This window comes from Equus przewalskii, chromosome 20, assembly GCF_037783145.1.
Source record: "Equus przewalskii isolate Varuska chromosome 20, EquPr2, whole genome shotgun sequence".
NCBI lineage: Eukaryota > Metazoa > Chordata > Mammalia > Perissodactyla > Equidae > Equus > Equus przewalskii.
In genome coordinates this window covers 27961635-27982718 of record NC_091850.1, presented here as the reverse complement: position 1 = coordinate 27982718, position 21084 = coordinate 27961635, and the positions used below count along the sequence as shown (strand labels likewise).

Sequence of the window (21084 nt, the reverse complement as noted above, 5' to 3'; positions counted from 1 at the left end):
AAGAACACAGAGCTAAAGATATTATGGTGCAATTTCTGAAATTCAGTCACAAAGAAAAAAATCATAAAAAATTTCAAAGTAAACACAAGCCATTTACGGTGGAAAGAGAATCAGAAAAGCAACGTACTTTTCCTTTGCCACATTAAAATTCAGGAAGAAAATGGAACAAAATGAACACGAAGATCTGAGAGAAAAGTACTATGACCTTAAAATTTCATACCCACTAGGTAATAAAAAGGGCTGAAGCACTGACACATGCTACAACATAAACCTCAAACACGAACCTCAAAACATGCTACGCAAAAAAAGCTAGACTTCAAAGACCACACACTGTATGATTCCATTTATATGAAATGTTAGGAATAGGTAAATTTATAGAAACAGAATAGATTAACAATTATTTGGGGCTCAGGGGTAGAAATAGGGAGTGACTACAAATGGACAAAAGGGACGTCTTTGGGGTGAAGGAAATGTTCTAAAATTGGATTGTGGTGATGATTGGACAATTCTATATATTTACTAAAAGTCCTTTAACTGAACATTTAAAACAAGTGAATTTTATAGTATATAAATTATCTTAAAACAGCTATTAAAAAATTCCCATACACAGTGAAACTAATGTTGAAGGCATGCAAGGTTTGGTTGAAATTATGAAATCTGTTAATATAATTCTGTTAATAAAGGTAAAGAAAAAACTGTATGATCTCTTTTCATCTTCTTTAATGGGGAAACACCACATGCTTTCTCACTAAAGTCAGGAATAAGACCAGAGGCCCACTCTATCTCCATGATTTAACACTGTTGGAGACATCAGCCTAGGCAGACAGGAGAAAGCAACTAGAATTGGAAAGGAAAAGGTAAAATTATCTATGTGCAGACGACAGGGTTACATATGTGAAAAATCCAAAAACTCCAATGAAAAAACTACTAAAAACAGTAAAGAGAAATCAGTAAAGCAGTAGGTTATAAAATTAACAGATAATTGCAGTTATACATGCAAAATTCAATAAATTGCTTAGAAACTATTAATAGAAGAACATAATGGTAGAAAACAAACAAAAAAATCTTTCAATTAACATATCAGATAACTTCTAGAAAGAAGGATAGTGGTAGAGGGCAGGAGGAGGAGGTAAGATAATAGATTGTGTTCAATTATTAATGCTCACTGAGATGTGTATTTTTCATATTTTAAAACTAGAGGAAGAAAAATCATGTATAAAACTTCTTAATCAGCATTTGGGGTGGGCCAAGGCCTGATCAATCCAGTAAAATAAGAGAATGAGGAAAGGGAGAAAAACAAAAAACAAAACAAAAAGTAAATTCAGGATGGTGAGAATAAAGATCAAACATTTAACTAATCCCAACAAATGGGAAGGGGTTAAATTCTCCTATTAAAAGACAAAGACTCTTAAACTGAGGTTAAAAGGGAGGAAGAAATCAATTTATATGTCGTTTAAGACACACTTAAAAGCATTCTGAGGGGCTGGCCCAGTGGCGCAGCAGTTAAGTTCGAGTGCTCTGTTTCAGTGGCCTGGGGTTCGCTGGTTCGGATCCCAGGTGTGCACATGGCATCGCCTGGCAAGCCATGCTGTGGTAGGCGTCCCACATATAAAGTAGAGGAAGATGGGCACTGATGTTAGCTCAGGGCCAATCTTCCTCAAAAAAAAAAAAAAAAAAAAGGAGGAGAATTGGCAGCAGATGTTAGCTCAGGGCTAATCTTCCTCAAAAAAAAAAAAGCATTCTGAAGGCTAAAAATAAAGAAAACTGATATAACCTTCTCAGGATACAACCAAATACTACATATTAACATTTTAAAAAGCCTTTACACCCAATAATTCTACTTTTAAAGAAATTCATCTGAAGATAACTGAACAAGTACACAAACATGTATAAAGAATAATAATCACTGCAACTTGCTTAAAACTCCCAGAAATAGAAACAGCCTAAACATGACTAGAGTTCTACTGTTAGTTGCTTGTATATAAATAACAGAATGATATGTAGCTAATACAGAATTTATTTATTTGTTTATTTTTTGGTGAGGACGATTGGCCCTGAGCTAACACCCATTGCCAATCTTCCTTTTTGCTTGAGGAAGACTGTGGCTGAGTTAACACCTGTGCCAACTTCCTCTATTTTGTATGTGGAACACTGCCACAGCCTGGCTTGATGAGTAGTGTGTAGGTCCATGCCTGGGATCCGAACCTGAGAACCTGGGGCCACTGAAGCAGAGAATGTGGACCTAACCACTACACCACCGGACAGGCCCCAAAAGAAGATAATTTCTTCCACTGATTTGGAATTTCCAAAAGGATATACCGAATGTAAACAATGTTTCATAAAAGTATGCATACTTAGATCCTATTTTTACTTTTAAAGAAATGTATATTTATATATGCTTTAAAAAGTTTATATTGTCATACTTCAAATCATAATTCTTTTGGGGAGAGATGTGAATTTTTTGAAATTTCTTATTACTTTTATAATAAAAAAAAGTTCATCCTAAACATATGTCCACACAAAAACTTTTACAGGAATCTTCATATCAGCTTTATTCTTAATAGTCAAAAAGCTCAAATAACCCAAATGTGCATCAACTGATGAACTGAAAAATGAAACAAAGTACAGATACACACTACAACATGCGAACCTTGAAAATATTATGCTAAGGGAAAGAAGCCAGAAACAAAAGGCTACATAGTGTATATTTCCATTTATATAAAAGATTCAGAATACGGCAGATCCATAAAGACTGAGAGTAGATTAATGCTTGCTAGTGGTTGGTGGGGGAGGGGATGTGGGGAGGGGATGTGGGGGGGGGCTGTGGACTGAATGTTTGTGCCCCCACCGAATTCAGAGGTTGAAGCCCTAATCCCCAAAGTGATGGTACTTGGAAGTGGGGCTTTTGGGAAGTAATTAGGTTTAGTGTGAGTCCCCCTGATATCAGTACCCTTATAAGAAGAGACCAGAGGGCTTGCTCTCTTGTTTTCTCTCTGCCATATAAGGACACAGAAAGAAAGAAGCTGTCTGTAAACCAGGGAGAGGGTCCTCACAAGAACTCAACCAGGCTGGCACCCTGATCTCATACTTCCAGCTTCCAGAAATGAGAGAAATAAATGTTTCTTGTTTAAGCCAGTGTATGGAGTTTTTGTTATTGCAGCTTGGACTAAGACAGGGAGTGAATGCTAATGGGTATAGGGTTTCTTTTTGGTGTGAAGAAAATGTTTTGGAATTAGATAGTAGTGATGATTGCATAACCTTGTGAATATACTAAAAACTACTGAACTAAACATTTTAAAAGGATGAATTTTACAATGTGTGAGTTGATCTGAGCAAAAGAAAAAAGAGTAAATAAATCCTATTTATTCTTACTTTGGATTTCCTAATGGTCCTCCTGCAAATTGGGAGTTTCTGTCTAGAAATTCTTGCAAACCTTTTAGCTCTTGTAGCACTGACTCCAGCAGCTGGGAAGGAACACTACTTTCAATCTGTAAGGAAGTATTTTAAAAAGCTTAAAAACACTGAGAAAGTATATATATATAAAATACATGCTCTGTATATCTATAATTGAATATAAAGTTTTAATTTTGAGGTATGCTATCTTTATAAAGTTATTTCTTATATCAATTCACACTTGGTGACTAGAATAAAAGGCTAGATACATCCCTCCCCTCCTGCTGATTTTACTGAGGTAGAATTTACAGACAGTACAATACACAAATCTTAAGTGAACACTTGATGACTTTTTACATTTTAATGCAGTCAGATCCAAACCACAATACAGAATATTTCTAACACCCAAGAAAGTTCCCTAATGCCCCTTTCTAGTCATTAGTCATTCTATCGCCCAGTAACCACTCTTCTGACTTCTATCATTATAGATTAGTTTTGTCTGTTCTTGAACTTCACATATACAAAGTGATATACTCTGTTAAGTAAATACATTTTTATTCTTAGAAATGTGAACTTTAAAACAGTATCAGAGGTGAAAAGATACTTGGTATCTTTTCATTTTAAAAAGAAAAAAGCTTATAATAAATATGTCCATATTTCACATTTAAAAAAGCCTTACATCTGAGGGGCCGGCCACGTGGCCGAGTGGTTGGGTTCGCGCGCTCTGCTTTGGCGGCCCAGGGTTTCGTCAGTTAGAATCCTGGGCATGGACATGGCACGGCTCGTCGAGCCATGCTGGGGTGGCATCCCACATGCCACAACTAGAAGGACCCACAACTAAAAACACACAACTATGTACTGGAAGGCCTTTGGGAGAAAAAGACAAAAAATAAAATCTTAAAAATAAAGTCTTATATCTGAATTTATGATAATATAAAATTCTATAAGATGTTTTCTTAAAGCTCAGTAGAGGGGCCAACCCCGTGGCCAAGTGGTTAGTTTCGAGCCTTCCGCTTTGGCGACCCAGGGTTTTGCTGGTTCGGATCTTGGGAGCAGACGTGGCACTGCTTGTCAGGCCACGCTGAGGCAGTGTCCCACATGCCACAATTAGGAGGACCCACAATTAAAATATACAACTATGTACAGGGGGAACTTGGGGAGAAAAATGCAGAAAAGAAATTTTTAAAAAAAGCAGTCTGGAAAGTATGTCAAATTAGTATTGAGTCCATAGAGTTTTGGGGCATAAAAGCAAAATATTAAATAGTAACTTTGAGCAATATTAAGCACTAGGATTAACTCTATTTAGCCTTCACAACAACCTTATTAGGGAGATATATTATTATTCTCATTTTACAATGAGGTGTCAGGCTCTGAAAGGCTAAGAAATTTACTCATCAGTTAATCACTGCCAGAGCTGAGACAACTCAGGGGGTGGACAGTTTACTGGACAAGTACACAAGCACATACATATACAAATAATCATTGCATCTTGTTTATAACATCAAGAAATGTAAACCAATCTACTTATCCACTACTAACATAAACTGATTACATAGAGAGAATGGAATACTATTATACAACACACTTACTGCAGTGATCTCTCTGTTGCCACTCTTGAATACTCTCTCCACAACTAAACTAGCATCCCAGATGTTTCTGGAACAAAAAATGTTTTAATGGTTTTGTCATAGGTAAATAAAAGTAATTATAATATGTAGTAAATTCCTTTCTGTGTTTATTCACTTTTTATAGTACAGAAGTGGTTTTATCTAACATTTTACTACGTTATCTCAGAGAACAGAAAACAACAAAATTTTTAAATCTGATACATCTAAAGTTATTTCACACAACGAAATATTGCTGAAGAAAACTCAAAAGGCTCTAGGTTAATGAATTCTAAACAAGGAAGCTTATAATACAAAAAAAGATTTAAAAGGGATTCTAACACTGTTTCATCACATTTTTAAGCAAATGACTCAAATGAAAGCATATATCTTAAAACTAAGAAAAATTTATACTAGACATGATAATTAACTAGATGGTACGGTAGACTGATCGCAAAAATGGCTGTTAATTCTTTATCCATCCTTATACCTACCCCCTTCACAATATGACTTTAACGCCTCTCTCATAATGAGGAGTCTACTTCCTATCTTTTAAATCCTGGGTTGGCCTGGAAACATTCTCCTACCAAGTGAATGAGGAGGAAATGACGGTAGGCCAATTCTGGCCTAGGCACCCTTGAAGAAGCTTGCAAGTTTCTATTCTCTCTCATGGAACTTTGCCACCACCAAGTGAATAATTCCTGGCTAGTCTGCTAGGATGAGACAACATGTGGTTTTCCAATCCAGCTGTCCCAGTTAAGGACATTCTAGACCAGCATTCAGACATGACCCTAAATATGTGAGAGTCCAGCCAAGAGAGACGGAGCTCTGTTCAAACTCAGCTGACTGTATGTGCATGCGTGAGCCTAGCCAAGACCAGAATTGCCTATTTGACTTGCAGACACACGTCACTGAACTATGGGGTGGTCTGTAACACTGTATGTTAATGTACTTATAGATACATCTTGAAGATAAATATGTAACACAGAAACAAACATAGATGGTTGGACAATAAAACAGCTGAATGATAGAAAACAATCTTATTAATGGACAAGTGAGCTGAAACTACCAGTAAAATTTAATAAAAATAAATGATGTCCCAAATTTAGAGTTAAAAATATTCAACTACACAAAATAGAACAAGGCGAGCAGCAGTTAATTATTCTATGAAAAACTTACCCCATGATTCGAGAGAAGTAGATGCAAATACCATTGTGTTTCCCAGAGTAGACAATCTCTGGTCCAGCCATACAACTCATACCTGTGGCCTGAGTTGCTAGGTTTCCCACAGGATACGCTGGAGTCGACATGGCAGGAGGATGTACACCTTGAATCCACATAAGAAAACCAAATCTTAAAAATTTAACCTTAAACATTCAGAATTCTCAATAATCCAAGTTTGTTCTATCTAGACCCACATGTAAGAATATTTACAAAAATACTGGAATAGATAAATATGTAATTTAGTTTTCCTTGCTAAGAAGAGAGACTTAGCCTTGGATGGGAACTCCCAGGTAGGCTTTCCAGGGTTAGCAATGCAGGATGAAAAGGAAAGAAAGCTTGCAATCACTGCTCCTTAATGCTGGGAGTGAAATAGAACTAATTATACAGATTTCAGGGCTAGTAATTAAATCCTGGTCCTCAAATAAGGGGCTTTCCAGTTACACTACTGAAGGACTTCCTTAGTAAAGGCACTCATGACCAAATGCCATCCCTGCTTGGATGTCACTTCTAATAAATTACATTATTTTCAAGGTAATAGGGCAAGTTAATCTTTTTCTAGGTATTAAGGATAGTAAGCTCACAGTGTTAGCTCCTCAAAAAGAGTCATAGCAGAAACTGAAAACAAGGAAAAGAGGTACCTTGAGATGGTGTTCCCAAAAAGGATGGAGTCGGATATGGACTACCACTAGGAACAGGAGAACCTAAAAAGGAAAGAAATATAAAGATTTATAAAATTACCTCCCAATCTTTTGAATCTGATCAAAATTAGACGTAGAAGTTATTTCTAAGCATAAGATGAGGAATGGCACCATTCATAATATACTCAAGAATTAGGGACTCATCTCATTTCCTGGTAACTTTCTAACAATCCCCACTTTGGAAGACATTGAGGGGAGAGCTTATTAAATCATTCATCTGCTTCCTTTTGAATAAATAACAAAAGAGTTCTGTACATACTATTAGTTACATCTTATTTTGTTCCCTAGCATACATTAAGTATTCAGTATTAATAATCATCACTCTTAAGAGTAGACCTCTATAGACTTATTCACTAATAATACAGTAGCAATAAATAAAATATAATGAAAAGCTTTATACATTAAAACATGCTACAAAGTTTCCAAAATTCAAACTCTATTAGAAACAGTTTCATTTCAGTGTTTCATACTCACTAGCGTACACAGGAGACCCCAAGATGGGACCAACATTACTTGGAGCAGGGAGAGTGGTCGGAAATCTCATCTGTGCTTCACCACCATACCTATTTTTATGACAACAAAGGCTGAGTTTATTCAGTGAAACTATCCATCTTAAAAGCTGGAATTGTTCCAAGTCCTGCTTAGCTTAAAAATAAATGTTTTTTGGGGCCAGCCCCATGGCCAAGTGGTTTAGTTCACAAGCTCCACTTTGCTGGCCCAGGGTTTTGCCGGTTCGAATCCTGGGCGTGGACATGGCACCGCTCATCAGGCCATACTGAGGCTGTGTCCCACATGCCACAACTGGAAGGACCCACAACTGAAAAATATACAACTATGTACCCGGGGGTGCTTTGAGGAGAAAAAGGAAAAATAAAAAGTCTAAATCACCCAGAATCTAATAACCCCTTAAAAAAAAAAAAAAAAGCTTTAAACATTAGAGACTTTCATGTATTGTGTATGCATAGATACATAATAAAATGCTGATTTAGTAAATGTCGACTTGAAACTGCTACCAGGAAGAATTATAAGCAACTCTGGCAATTTCTTAAAAAAGAGTCTGCAATGCATAGAATTTACTTAATGAGTATATGGGCACTGTAATTTTCATACTAGATTATAGTTAGTATTTAAAAAAATGCTTTTAAACAAAATCACGTTGTAAATTCTTATTTTTAGCTAAATATTTTCTTACTAAAAATATCTTTTTGACACCAAATTTCCTTAAAGTGATTCACAATTGCTGAATGCAAATGATACACATAAAGCAGAACTGGCATAGTGTTTCAGGAAGTGAAAAAGATAGATGAGATAGAAACCAAGGTAGAAAGAACACTAGACGGAGACAGTGGAGAAGAGAATCCAGAGAAAGGGAAATGATGCATAAAGTATGCTAATCTAGCTGTTTCCAGTAGCATTATCACCTTTCCAGATTTCACCTTTCTGCAAATGAATTTTAGTAACTTGCCTATACAGTCACTCAACTGTTTTGCAAGCCCTTAAACTATCACATTGGCCAATGCAAACATTTAAAAAAGTAGCCAAGAACGGAAGAAAACTGACACATACCTGAAGAAAGCCCGAGTAGCCCAAGCAGATACTTCTCTGTCACAGGCAGCAGTGGAACACGCAAGGATAAGGCAAGTTGCACAAGCCTGGTCTTCCTGTAAAAAAACGAATATCTTCCCTTATATTAAATATAAACATTTTTAAAAGGTTGTGTTCACTGCTACATCCAGTGTTTAAATCCGTGCCTAGCAGGGCAAGTGCTTGATAAATATTTGCTGACTGAATGAAATCAGCTGCTATGAAAAAGGAGAGGTAAACACACTGGTCTTAAAGTTTATCACAGGCACTAATACTAAAGGATGCTCTCTTTTTCTTTTTATCTAGATTCTATGTTAGTTTCAGTGGCTTATTCTTCCCATTTTTTTCTCATGGTCTTTTTACATCTTTTAGAAAACGACAATACAGTCACGTGCTGCATAATGACATTTTGGTCAACGACGGACCACACATACGATGGTGGTTCCATGAGATTAGTACCATATAGCCTAGCTGTGTAGTAGGCTAATGCCTCTAGGTTTGCGTGAGTACACTCTATGACATTTGCATAAAGACAAAACTACCTAAAGACACATTTCTCAGAAAGTCAAGTGCCAGGTACTATTTTAAGAGTTTAGCAGGTATCCTCATACTACATAATATTATAATGTAATGCATATTTTACATATGAGGAAATAGAAGCCCAGAGAATTCAAGTAATCTACCCTGGTGGTGGAGCTGGTTGTTCAAATCCAGAGTCTGTATATTTAACTCTGATCTGATATTCTTGATTTTAAACTAAACATTACCAGTTTTACCTCATCAATTCTAGTTGTGGCTTTAAAATACTAATGTCCCCATCATTATTGCCTCAAGTTTTTTCCTCACACCACTAAGTAAAAAACAGAAAGTATTTGTCCATAATTGTCTTGTCATTTTAATAAAAATGTATTTGTCATATAATTTGAACATCAGATTCCTCCTAGTACACTTTAATGATAAGAAATTATCAATAACAGAGAATAAAACTCTGAACGTTTACTATAAGCCTTACAGCATATTAAATCCCACTCCCAAGTATCAGTACACATATAGTGACTAAGGTAAAGAAAGGAAGATTTTGTAAAATTACCTGTTAATTACAGTATTTTAGTCCTAACTTATATAAAATTTAGCTATCATTCCCACTGTTTAAAATATCACTACATTAAAAAAAGAAGTACAAATAATTACCTGATGTAATTTAAAGAATCTTTCAATTTCTTCTCCATCTCCGCCCACATTACTCACAAGTAGATGCCTCAACTGATCTACAGGTCTAAGTTTATGAAACATAAGACTCCCCTAAGAAGTTAAAAAAAAAGAAAGAACATGAATAATAGATTTACCAAGCTTGGCTGGTAGCAATGGATCCTGCTACACTACGTAATAAAACCAATGAAACAAACAAAAAAACCCCACAAGAATACAAAGTAAATCAGTTAAAAAGATTATCTACATTTCAATTTCCCAACCTACACTAGATCTACATATCCATAGAGGAAACAATATGAAAACACTGCCCCCCTTTCCCCCTGACAAAGGAAAGCAAAAGGGTGCTGACTCTGTCAGACACAAAATATACTATAAACCTTTATCTTATGCATGGTAATAGCACATGAATAAAGAGTCAGATAAGTGGAACAAAATAGAAAGTTCTGACATAGGCTCAAGTAAATAGTAGAATTTAGTATATAATAAAAGCTATTCTTCAAACCAGAGGCTAAAAGTTAGATCACCCATTAATTACGTCAGCACAAGTACGTCCATTTAGAAAAAGATGAAGCTGGATCCATACTCATATCTGTACCAGGATAAATTCCAAACAGATCAAAGGATTTAAAGGACAAAATAAAATTATAATAGTACTAGAAGAAACTATGGGTGAATTCTTTTATGAACTTCATTGAGTGAAGAAGGTTTTATCACCATGACATAAATCCCAAAAGATAACTGAAGATTTTAATTACTTATAAACTTATCCACATAGGAAAAATCTCAATAAACAAAATCAAATGATAAATCACGAAAAATATTTGAGACTAAAATACAAAAAGTTAGTTTCCTTGATACATAAAGAGCTTCTATAAATCAAAAGGAAAAAGACAATTCAATAGAAAAATAGAGAACGGGAAGAGTTCACAGAAAAATAAACACTTGAAAAGATAGTCTCACTCTTAATAAGATGAAATATTGTACTTGGACAGGATGCAAGGAAACAGGCACTCAACATTCACTGATAACGAATGTATGTATACAGGGAAATCTGGCAACATCTATCAAATTTATAAATACACATACTCTTTGACCCAACAGATACAATTCTACAGCTTTAGTCGCACACGTGCATAATGATATACACACAAGGTTGTAGCATAATTTTTAATAGCAAAAGATGATCCATTAATAGGGGATTAAATATGGCATAGCCATATAAAAGAATACCTTTCAAATATACAATAGAAAGTTCTTTATATATCGATATGAAAAGATCTCAAATATATTTCTGAAAGATAAAAAGCAAGGTGTAAAACTATATATAATCTGCCACCATTTGTTGAGAAACATATTTGTATTGTGTGTGTGTGTATATATATATTAAACATGTCTCTGGAGGATACACAGATGCTGATGACACGAGTGTCTCTAGGGAAGGGATGTGAATTTGAGATTTTACTGTGTACATCTATTATATCATTTGAATTTTGTCAATGCATTACAATCCAAAAAATAAATATTAAGAAAATGTTTTTCAACAAGTGAGAACTATAATAAAGATAGCTTATTTTATTTCTATTATGCCGCTGAACACTGGTGATAGAAATGCTATTTTAGAAAAAGCATAATACTTTATAAAAAGCAAGTTCTTTTTGTTGCATTTTTTGGTATTTACAAACTATTCCTTAAGAATATTTTAAGAGTAAACAATCCTAAGTACGTAAGTGAATGACTCTATCAAGAGACTACTGCAGGATACTTGATCAAAACATTAAATCTTGTTTCGCTTCTTTTTGTCTCCACCTTAACAGAATACGTCCATACCTGTGCTGAGAGAAGAACAAATTTCTTTGGAGGCAACATGTGCTGCTGTACAACAACTGGTGAGTCAGTTATTGGAATATGATCCTTATTTAAGGGTGTAATTATCTTGTCTACTTTCAATTCATCTATTGCAGAAAGAGCCCAGGAATGACCATCAACACGAGTCGTCATCTATGCAAAAGAAAATATTTCTTATACATATTATTAAAGGTACATAAAGCAAAACCTCCTAAAAAGAAAAAAAACCCTGAAACCTCCAAATAAATGCGGGATTTAATAAATTAATAATACAGTGATATGAATAGTCTCAAAGGCCTGTATTTAATTTTCTACTGTATTTGTCTAATCAGGTACCTTTTATGATAACAAATAATCTTTTCACATTAGAGGACAAAGGCAAAAATTTAAAATAGACTATAAATAGTATTTACCAGAATTACAATTCTTTCAATGACCAAAGACTGACTACCTTCTACCATCCTTCCAACGACAGACTGATCTATACTGGTAGGTTGAGTGCTTATATTTTGCTGACATGAAGATTTCTGTTCTCTTCTGAAGTTGTATTTGCTTTTTTAAACTAACGTATTCCTTTTTTTTTCCAAGTGTTTTAATTTTCTAAAATACTTTATCATAAAAATTTTCAAGCATTCAAAAATGTTGAAAGTACAGTAAATGTCCATATGGCCAATATCTATGTTCAACAATTGTCAGAATTTTGCCATATTTGCTTTCTCTTTCTATAAACTTTTTCTTTTATTGAACCATTTGAAAGTATGTTTTGGACATCATAGGTCATTGCTAAATGACATATGCATCTCCTAAAAATAAGGATGTTCTCTTATATAACCATGATACTACTATAACATTTAAGAATATTAACAATTGTCTAATATAACCAAATGCCCAGCCAATATAGCATTTCCCCATTGTCCCAATGTCTTTTATAGCTTTTTTTGGGAGACTAGAATTTGATCAAAGTTCATGTACTTTATCTATATTTGGTAGGTTTTTTTTAAAAGGTCCATATTTGTTTGAGAACTCAAGCATTATAGAAATGAAATGATATGATGTATAGTATTTGCTTTAAAAACAAAAACAAATAATTAACTTTTATCGAGTGCTTCTAATGTACCAGGTAGTGTTCTGAGTGCTTTACATACATCAACTTATTTAAACCTACAACAACCCCATAGAGATAAATACTATCAAAACTATTATGGATGAGGAAATCAGGGGCCAGAGATATAGTAAGTCTTTTGAGCCACAGCTCTGAGGAAATGGAGCCAGAATTCAATCCTGCATCCCCTAACACTGTGCTCCCATCAGGATAGGGTTTATATCTTACTGAGTTCTGATTCCTCACAGTCTATCACAGAATGAGGTACACAGTATGTGCTTAGTGAAGTTCAAAGAATAAAGAATTTGAGAAAGGTGCTCCTTGCCTCCATACCTACCTCTTGCCCCTACCCCAGCTGCTTAGGCCCCATCAGAAACTTGTAAGAGCCCATTCAAACCATGCACCCATGCCTGGGGGTTGGGTTCTTCCTTCTCTCATCTACACCTACCTTTTGCCACTGACACACGTGAAGGGCTTATGTTTGAGAATAACCAGGAAGCAGCCAGGGACAGCTAGAACTAAAATGCCTTTAAAGAGATGGCTCCAAATGGAAAGTCTCAGACATTCACACCCTAGTGGGGGTTGGCTTATCTGGTTTGATCAGCAGCCTCTGGAGGCAGGCAGCCTGAGCTATGCTAGGGCATCTAGGAGGACAGGTGGGGGTGGAGCAGGGGACACTAAGGGTAGACAGCAGAGACGGCCTGCCCTCAGCTTCTTGGGCTCAGGGCTGGGATGAAAGAAGAAAGACGAAACAAGATGGGGAAAATGTGGGTAATTCTTTAATGTGGGCTTCAATTAACCATTCTATTTTTGTGTCTGAAAATTTCTACAATTAAAAGAAAAAACTTTAAATATTTAGGCAGAGCTACAAATTAAAGAGATTGTACGAATAAAATTCTAAGTCATAACTATAAGGGATGACCTTATAAATAAGTAACCAAAAATATAATACAAGGGACCAAGATAATTTCAGAAAAGATATATGCATTTTCAGATACATTATGAAAAACATTCTAAAAGAATTCCAATATTTTAAGATATTTTTAATGATTACCATAATGACTTCTAACCTCACAGAGGAAAAATGAAGAATTAATGGAAGACATTTCTTTTCAAGATGCTTGCTAATCATATAAGATTATTAGAAGGAAACAGTAATAAATCAGAAGATAAAGTTTCTTACAATTTTATTCTTCACTTAAAATTATGTAAAAAATTCTTTATAATTCCTTAGGATAACTTGCCTGGGTTTCCATCATTGGCTTTTGGAAAGGAAATGTATCATGGTTGACACACCACAAAATGTCATTATCTTCATTTTCTGAGGCTGCCATCAGCAGAATACCTAAAAGTTTAATACACAAAATCTTATTATATGATGTCAAATAATATGCATTCCCCAATAATCTTAATATTAATTAGTAACATTAACATATATACACATATATATTAATATATATACATATTTATGTATAAATATACACACACCCCCCACTAATCGGAGATATGAGTTAATATAAAAAAAGAGTTTCTGGATTAAAAACCAAAACATTCTAAACTTTACGGGAAATTTCCCTGTTATTTTCAAATGCCTTAAAATACATTCTAATTTTAATAACTTTAGGAATCTAAACTCTGATAGTGTTTCAGAACTTACCTTTACTATAAAGAGCTTTATGTACTTTTGAAGGCTTTTCCACTGTTGAAGATGCTGAGAATCCAGGAGGCAAGCGGACGTGGACCAGCGTCAATGTGTTAGGTCGTGCTAAAGGCTGTCTGAACGGACAAGTGCTGAAATATAACCTTACACCTGATGATGGGATAAAATTCTCCATCAGTAACAGATAATACAGACGAGGTCCATGTGCTATTGAAGCAATTCCACAGAGAAACACAGCACTCTGCTAAAGCTATACATCACTTCTCTGACTCATCTTAAATCACTAGGTGTACTACCAAGCTGAAGTGGATTTCTAAGACAACGTCACTTGGAATTGAGAGGTGAATCAACACCTTTCAGTAGAAAGAGCTTACAACCGTAAGATAAGGGAGCCTGCATTCCAATTCAGGCTCTGTCACTGAGTGTTAGCCACTTTACCTTTCAGACCTGGTTTACATCTATAAAATGAGGAGACAGAACCAGAGGACTCTTCTAATCTTCAAAATCCTTAGGTTTATGAAATATTAATATGGCTTGATAACTGATACAGAAGTAAAAACATATTGCTAATGATAAATTTCCAAATCAGAGGATTCTCAAAAGTTATAACGGCAATAGCAGATGTATAAATAAAACAACATACCTGCATGTGTGACAGCCAATAACTGACAGTCCAGTGATTCGGAATTTTCAATCACTGCTATTTGAACAATTGGTTTAAAAACAGAACGATCTATGGTCCTAAACGAAAGGAGAAAAACCAAAGTTTATTTAAAAAGTGTGTCTACTAAACTATAAGGAACATAGTCCACCCGCATTTTTACATGTCTAAATATGAGAAAATAGTTTAAGACTAACTTCTTAGGAAAGTATTACAATAGCAGCAAGAATTGGCAAAAACCCTTGAATGTGTGTTGTTTACATTAATATTGTTAAGAGCAACCCTTTTTTCAGATCATAAAAGAAGGCTAAATCCACTGGGTGAACAGTTAATGGGGAACAAGGTGTTATCGGAGCATCAAAATATCATTGTAAAGATTACCACTAATTAAACAGGGGAGAAAAATGAACCTTTATAATGGAGAGATATGGTGAACACCACTTAACCAACTATTCATAGTGGGAAACCTGGTGCTATGTGCCTCCTGATGTAATGCTGTAAGAAGTTCACTGATAACCTACGCGATTGTGGTTAAAAACAATAGCCCCTGAATCTAATGATAAGGAAAAAAGGGCAAATTCAGAAATTGGGATATTCTATAAATAACTCACCCGCCCCCTGCTCCCAAAAGTCAACATTTGACAAATAAAAGGACACTAAAAGACCAAAGCAATTCATGAGCTCTGACTGAAGCTGGAGAAAATGGAAAGAAAAATAGCCATAAAAGATTTTTGAGACTATTGAGTAATTTTAATATGGACTGTACAATTACAAAATAATATTACAAAATTATTAACTTTTTAAGATGTAGTAATGATACTGTGGTATATGAGACAGGAGATGGAAGTGGAGGATTTAAGGGTGAAAGTCATGATGTCTACAACTTACTTTCCAATAGGTCAGAAGAAAGTAAGTGAGCAAATGAGGCAAAATGTTAACAATTAGCAAATTTAGATAAAGGATGTATCAGTTTCTACCATGCTATTCTTTTAATTTTTCTGTGGATTTGAAAAAATTTCCAAAAAGAGTTGAGGAAGAAAAAGGAAACCCTTTATTTTCGATTGTCTGCCTTTAGAAGGTTTTTTTTGGCTGAGGAACATTAGCCCTGAGCCAATATCTGTTGCCAATCTTCCTCTTTATTTGCTTGAGGAAGATTAGCCCTGAGCTAACAATCTGTGCCAACCTTCCTCTACTTTTTATGTGGGTCACTGCCACAGCATGGCTGACGAGTAGTACAGGTCTGTGCCCAGGATTAGAACCTGTGAACCTGGGCCACCAAAGTGGAGTGCACCGAACTTAAACACTATACCACGGGGCCAGCTCCAAGAATTTTTTTGTCACTGAAGAGCAAAGAAAACATGTTGATTTTTCACTAGGATATCTGATTGCAGCAATGACCCAGGCACATAAGACAAGAGAAGCTGAAAATTTGAGGCCTTTGTTATGTGAAGAAAATTTTTTGCAGCTGACTAAGTCAACGGTGATATACGCAAAGACCAGTGTATAGTGTCTGAAGACTTGCCTTCTAGGTTGGGTTCCAGCACTTATGTAGCAGTCAGACCTCAAGCAAATCCTAACATCCCTTAGTTTCAGTTTCCCCATGAATACAATAAGGATAATATGACTGAAACTCTGTGCACTTGTGTCAATTACCAGATCACCTAAACTTGTACGATGTAGGCCTGTTACAGGGTGGAGTAGTTATAAGAGGGGAAACTTGAGACATGCGGCTTCCCAGTCACAATTCTAATGCCTGCACAGACCACCTAAAGCTTAAAGTTCCAAGGAAAGACACAGGTCAAGCTGTACTTCACATTGCAAAATCAGTCTGCCATACGTCTCAAACCATCCAACATAAGAATAAAATGAAAGAAGTCTCTAGCAGCTCTGTTTCAAACACAACCTATAACGTCATCCCCAACATTCCTTATCTTTTAGAGATATTTTGAGGAAGGAATAAGTTAATTTTAGTATATTGCACATAAATGGTATAATTGTGCCTGCAAATGAAATGTCCAGCAAGAAAGTACACACATTACCTAGCAATGTTTCCAGCAGCAGAGACGATAGAATTCTGTGACACTGAGGCAACTCTGCTCATTCCTTGTCCATCTTGGCCCAAATCATAAACCTGTGAACAAAAAATTATGTCCACTTAAACATGATTATAAGATATATACATTTTACAAAACAAACAAAAGAATTTTCTTAAACAAACTTTCCTTTTTCAGGGATTCTATAATTTTGGTATTTCACATAGGGATGCAAACACTCAGAGATTTGAAATTTCATAAAAAAGGGGCATTAAGAAATGGTTTGGGTTGTTTTTAAAAAGCACACAGTCCAAAGGAAAAGTCTAAGAGTGACTGAATCTTCTTCCTTAAAAACAGGGATGTTTTTCCCCCTTTAAATGGTAGAATAACATTAAAACTTACCTGTATTACTCCTTTCTCAGATCGAGTATATAAAATATTTCTAGAATTATCAATTGCAATTTGAACAATAGGATCTAAAAGTAAAAGAAAAAAAAGAAAAAAACCTAAACATTAATGAACCAACCAGCAGACACTTACAACAAATTAAAACTGCTGAATTAGATCTTTGCATTCAGGGACTTTCCTCTGGCTTTGTAGATAAATCCCAGGATATTTGTATAAGGACAAAGTTAAGAAGCCTTTAGGTCAGACAACATGTGAACAAAGCAGACATCAAATACTGTGACTGGGTTGAGACCATCACCAATAAGTCATTATGTCTTCTAAATGAAATTTTTTTTTTTTTTGGAAGATTAGCCCTGAGCTAACATCTGCTGCCAATCCAACTCTTTTTGCTGAGCAAGACTGGCCATGAGCTAACATCCGTGCCCATCTTCCCCTACTTTATACGTGGGACGCCTACCACAGCATGGCCTGCCAAGCGGTGCCACGTCCACACCCAGGATCCCAACTGGCAGACCCCAGGCCAGTGAAGCAGAACGTGCGAACTTAACCACTGCACCACTGGGCCAGCCCGTGAATTTTAAGCTAATTGAAAAACATGTTCTAGATTATTTTTCCATTCAACAGACATTAAATAAATTGTTTGCTATATGTTAAAAACACAAAATAAATTACACCCGGTCTATTCCTTCAAGAAACTTCCAGTTGAGTTTAATTCATTGTGTGAAGGGAAATTATTTAAAAACTCAATCACACTAACATTTTTTAGGTGCATTACTTATTTCAATAAATGATTTTTAATTATTTCACCTGCCAAAAACACTCAGTTTATTAAAAACTTGGATAAATTCATTTTTTACTGGGAATTTGTTCCAGAACATGAAAAATATGTATTACATGTCTGAATGTCTGTCTCTCTCTCTCACACACACGTTTTGGTTTAAGAATGTATGTAAAGCTGCTATTTAGACACATGTTCCATGATGCTACATTTACAGGAACTTGGGAATAAAACCCATGATGTCTCCACGTTTCATAATCCCTTCTTCCTTTAAGAGATCATATGAATAACAAATACTATTTAATAAGACAAATTGTTTCAATTAAGAATGAGAATTCTGATGTTAAGCCAACAATCTGTTAAAATTTTTTGTTTGCCAAATTTGTTTTCTACTTACCATCTTCTGAGAATGTGAATTGTAGCAATGAAGGAACAAGGAAAGAAAGTGAGCTCTTTGAGTGGTTTATTTTCCTACATCTTTGGCTAAACCAACCTGCTTCTGCCTTAAAAGAAAAAATTGAAAGAAAGAAGACTGGTAAATGTAGGTACCTCTATCATAGCAATTATTGTATACCCATGCTTATAAAAATCTTCAAATCTTAGTGAAATACCAATAATTGTACATAAAGTGAGACATATTCTTCAAAAGTAAATACTGACTTTAGTCCTATAATTAAAAAAATTGTACTTTGTTATAATTAAACCACTGCTTTCAGTGAAATGAGCTATGTCTATTCCAGCAACTTCAGGAGTGTTATGTCACTCAACTCATATTTTATTTTTTTTGCTGAGGAAGATTGGCCCTGAGCTAACATCTGTGCCAATCTTCCTCTATTTTGTAGGGTTGCCGCCACAATATGGCCACCAAAGAGGGGTGTAGGTCTGTGCCCAGGAACTGAACCCAGGCCACCGAAGTGGAGTGTGCCAAACTTTAACCATCAGCGCTGGCCCAGTCAGTGAAGTCCTGTTTTAATTATCTTAAAAACTCCTGTTTCAGGGCTTGCCCAGTGGTAGAGTAGTTAACTTGGTGTGTTCTGCTTCAGCAGCCTGGGGTTCAGGGGTTCAGATCTCAGGTGCCGACCTACACACTGCTAATCAGGCCTTGCTGCAGCAGCATCCTACATACAAAATGGAGGAAGAGTGGCACAGATGTTAGTTTAGGGATAATCTTTCTCAAGCAAAAGAAGGAAGATTGGCAATGGATGTTAGCTCAGGGCCAATCTTCCTTACCAAAAACAAAACAAAACAAAACAAACCCCAAAAACTCCTGTTTGAAGTGGTAAGGAAAATAAGCACAGTTTATAAGTATCAAAAGTACACAGGATAGAGGTATTTTTATCTCTTCTCACTACTGCTAAAAGGAATTTTATTAGCCACCACCATCAAAATCTACAGTCTACTTCTCAATGACTGAGTTTTGCCATACTTAAATCTATAACAAAACCATTTTTTGTAATGAACACAGCCAGGAGAAAGTGGGCAATGAAGAGATACAATGTAATATTAAAAAACCCAGCTGACCTGGGTTCTAATACTGCCACTAATTAGCTGTGTAACTGTGAGAATATTATTTTACCAGTTTCCTATCATTTACCTTATAAAAAAGGCAACAGCACAGGAGGGAAACAAACCCAGCAAAGGACACAAAGAGGCACTTCAGAGAAGAGAAAATACAAATGACCAATACATGAAAATATGCTTAACTCAATTAGTAATAAAAAACAACTTCTCTCCATCAGATTGGCCAAAATCAATGTTTGATAATACCAATATTAGTGACAGTGAGGGGAGGGGAGGATACATTCATAGATGCCTGCCAAGGATCTAAAACTCTGAGAGGGCAATACAAAACTATACAATACAATTTTAAATACACATACTCTATAAGCCATCTATTAGAATTCTAAGTCTTTCAGACTAAAAAGTTTCTACACAAGTAAAGAAAGAGGTCTCCAAAAGAATAAGGTACTATAGCATTATTTGTGAAAGGGAAAAACTGAGAACCTAGAGGTCCATCAAGAAAGGAATTGTTAAATAAACCACGCACATTCATTTTACGGACAAGTATGCAGCAATCACAAAACATAATATCTATCTACCAGATACAGACAAGGAGAGACTTTCAAGACATAGTTCAGTGAAAAGCCAATTATGAAACAAAATGTAAGCAATAATCCAAGTAAAAATATACATATACAAAAGTATACTATATACTTGTAAATGGATAAATATACATATAAACAGATATATGTAGATATTTACAGATATATTTAAAGATATTTATCAATGTATGTATCATGCTCTATAAGGATATACACAGAACTGATAATGGCTTTGACCTCTGGGGAGAAGACTGGGTTTTGTAGGCATGGTGTAGTCATGGAGGACTACAGCTATAACTATGTTTGAATACTTTCCATAAGAACATACTAATGTACTTATATAATTAGAAAATAAAAACAACAGCTTACCTATCCCTACTCCATCAAGAGGGAGGGAAAAAAATGTGTATAATGCCAGACTTACTTGGTATGCTACTTCATACAAACAGCCATCCTTTCCAGCCAAGAAAATTCTGCCATTATCGGTGGAAGTTATTGTTAAAAGGTAAGTATTATCAGTGGGAAGAGAATATAAAGGATCTGGAAGCAACTGCATTCCACCACACATACTGTCATTAAGAACTCCAGAACCTATTTGTTTTTTAAAAGGAAGAACACAGGAATTAGTTTACCAGCTTTTTTAAAATTTAAAACAATTACTGCATTATCTTCAGAATTGATATTTTTACTGAAGCCTTGAAATACTCAAAAGCTTCTGTAATATACATTTTAAATTACTATAAAAAGTCTCATATAATTTGATAATTCAAGTTAAATACA

At 35.3% G+C, this 21084-nt stretch overlaps 1 protein-coding gene across 2 annotated transcripts in view; it reads right to left on the bottom strand.

Moving 5' to 3' along the window:
* Window positions 1-21084, bottom strand: part of NUP155 (nucleoporin 155) — a 64312-nt gene that overhangs the window by 30122 nt on the left and 13106 nt on the right. For both annotated transcript variants that reach the window (XR_011530397.1, XM_008518460.2), the window contains exons 6-20: window positions 20729-20895; window positions 18600-18705; window positions 17419-17492; window positions 17023-17114; window positions 14966-15063; window positions 14320-14472; window positions 13907-14007; window positions 11543-11713; window positions 9695-9805; window positions 8486-8580; window positions 7394-7482; window positions 6860-6922; window positions 6177-6324; window positions 4983-5049; window positions 3373-3488 (exon numbers count right to left, since the gene is read on the bottom strand). Coding sequence is in view for 1 of the 2 variants with exons in the window: in XM_008518460.2 (XP_008516682.1) it covers window positions 3373-3488; window positions 4983-5049; window positions 6177-6324; window positions 6860-6922; window positions 7394-7482; window positions 8486-8580; window positions 9695-9805; window positions 11543-11713; window positions 13907-14007; window positions 14320-14472; window positions 14966-15063; window positions 17023-17114; window positions 17419-17492; window positions 18600-18705; window positions 20729-20895 (1651 nt within the window). In the remaining variant the exon portion in view is untranslated. The remainder of the gene's footprint in view (window positions 1-3372; window positions 3489-4982; window positions 5050-6176; window positions 6325-6859; window positions 6923-7393; window positions 7483-8485; window positions 8581-9694; window positions 9806-11542; window positions 11714-13906; window positions 14008-14319; window positions 14473-14965; window positions 15064-17022; window positions 17115-17418; window positions 17493-18599; window positions 18706-20728; window positions 20896-21084) is intronic.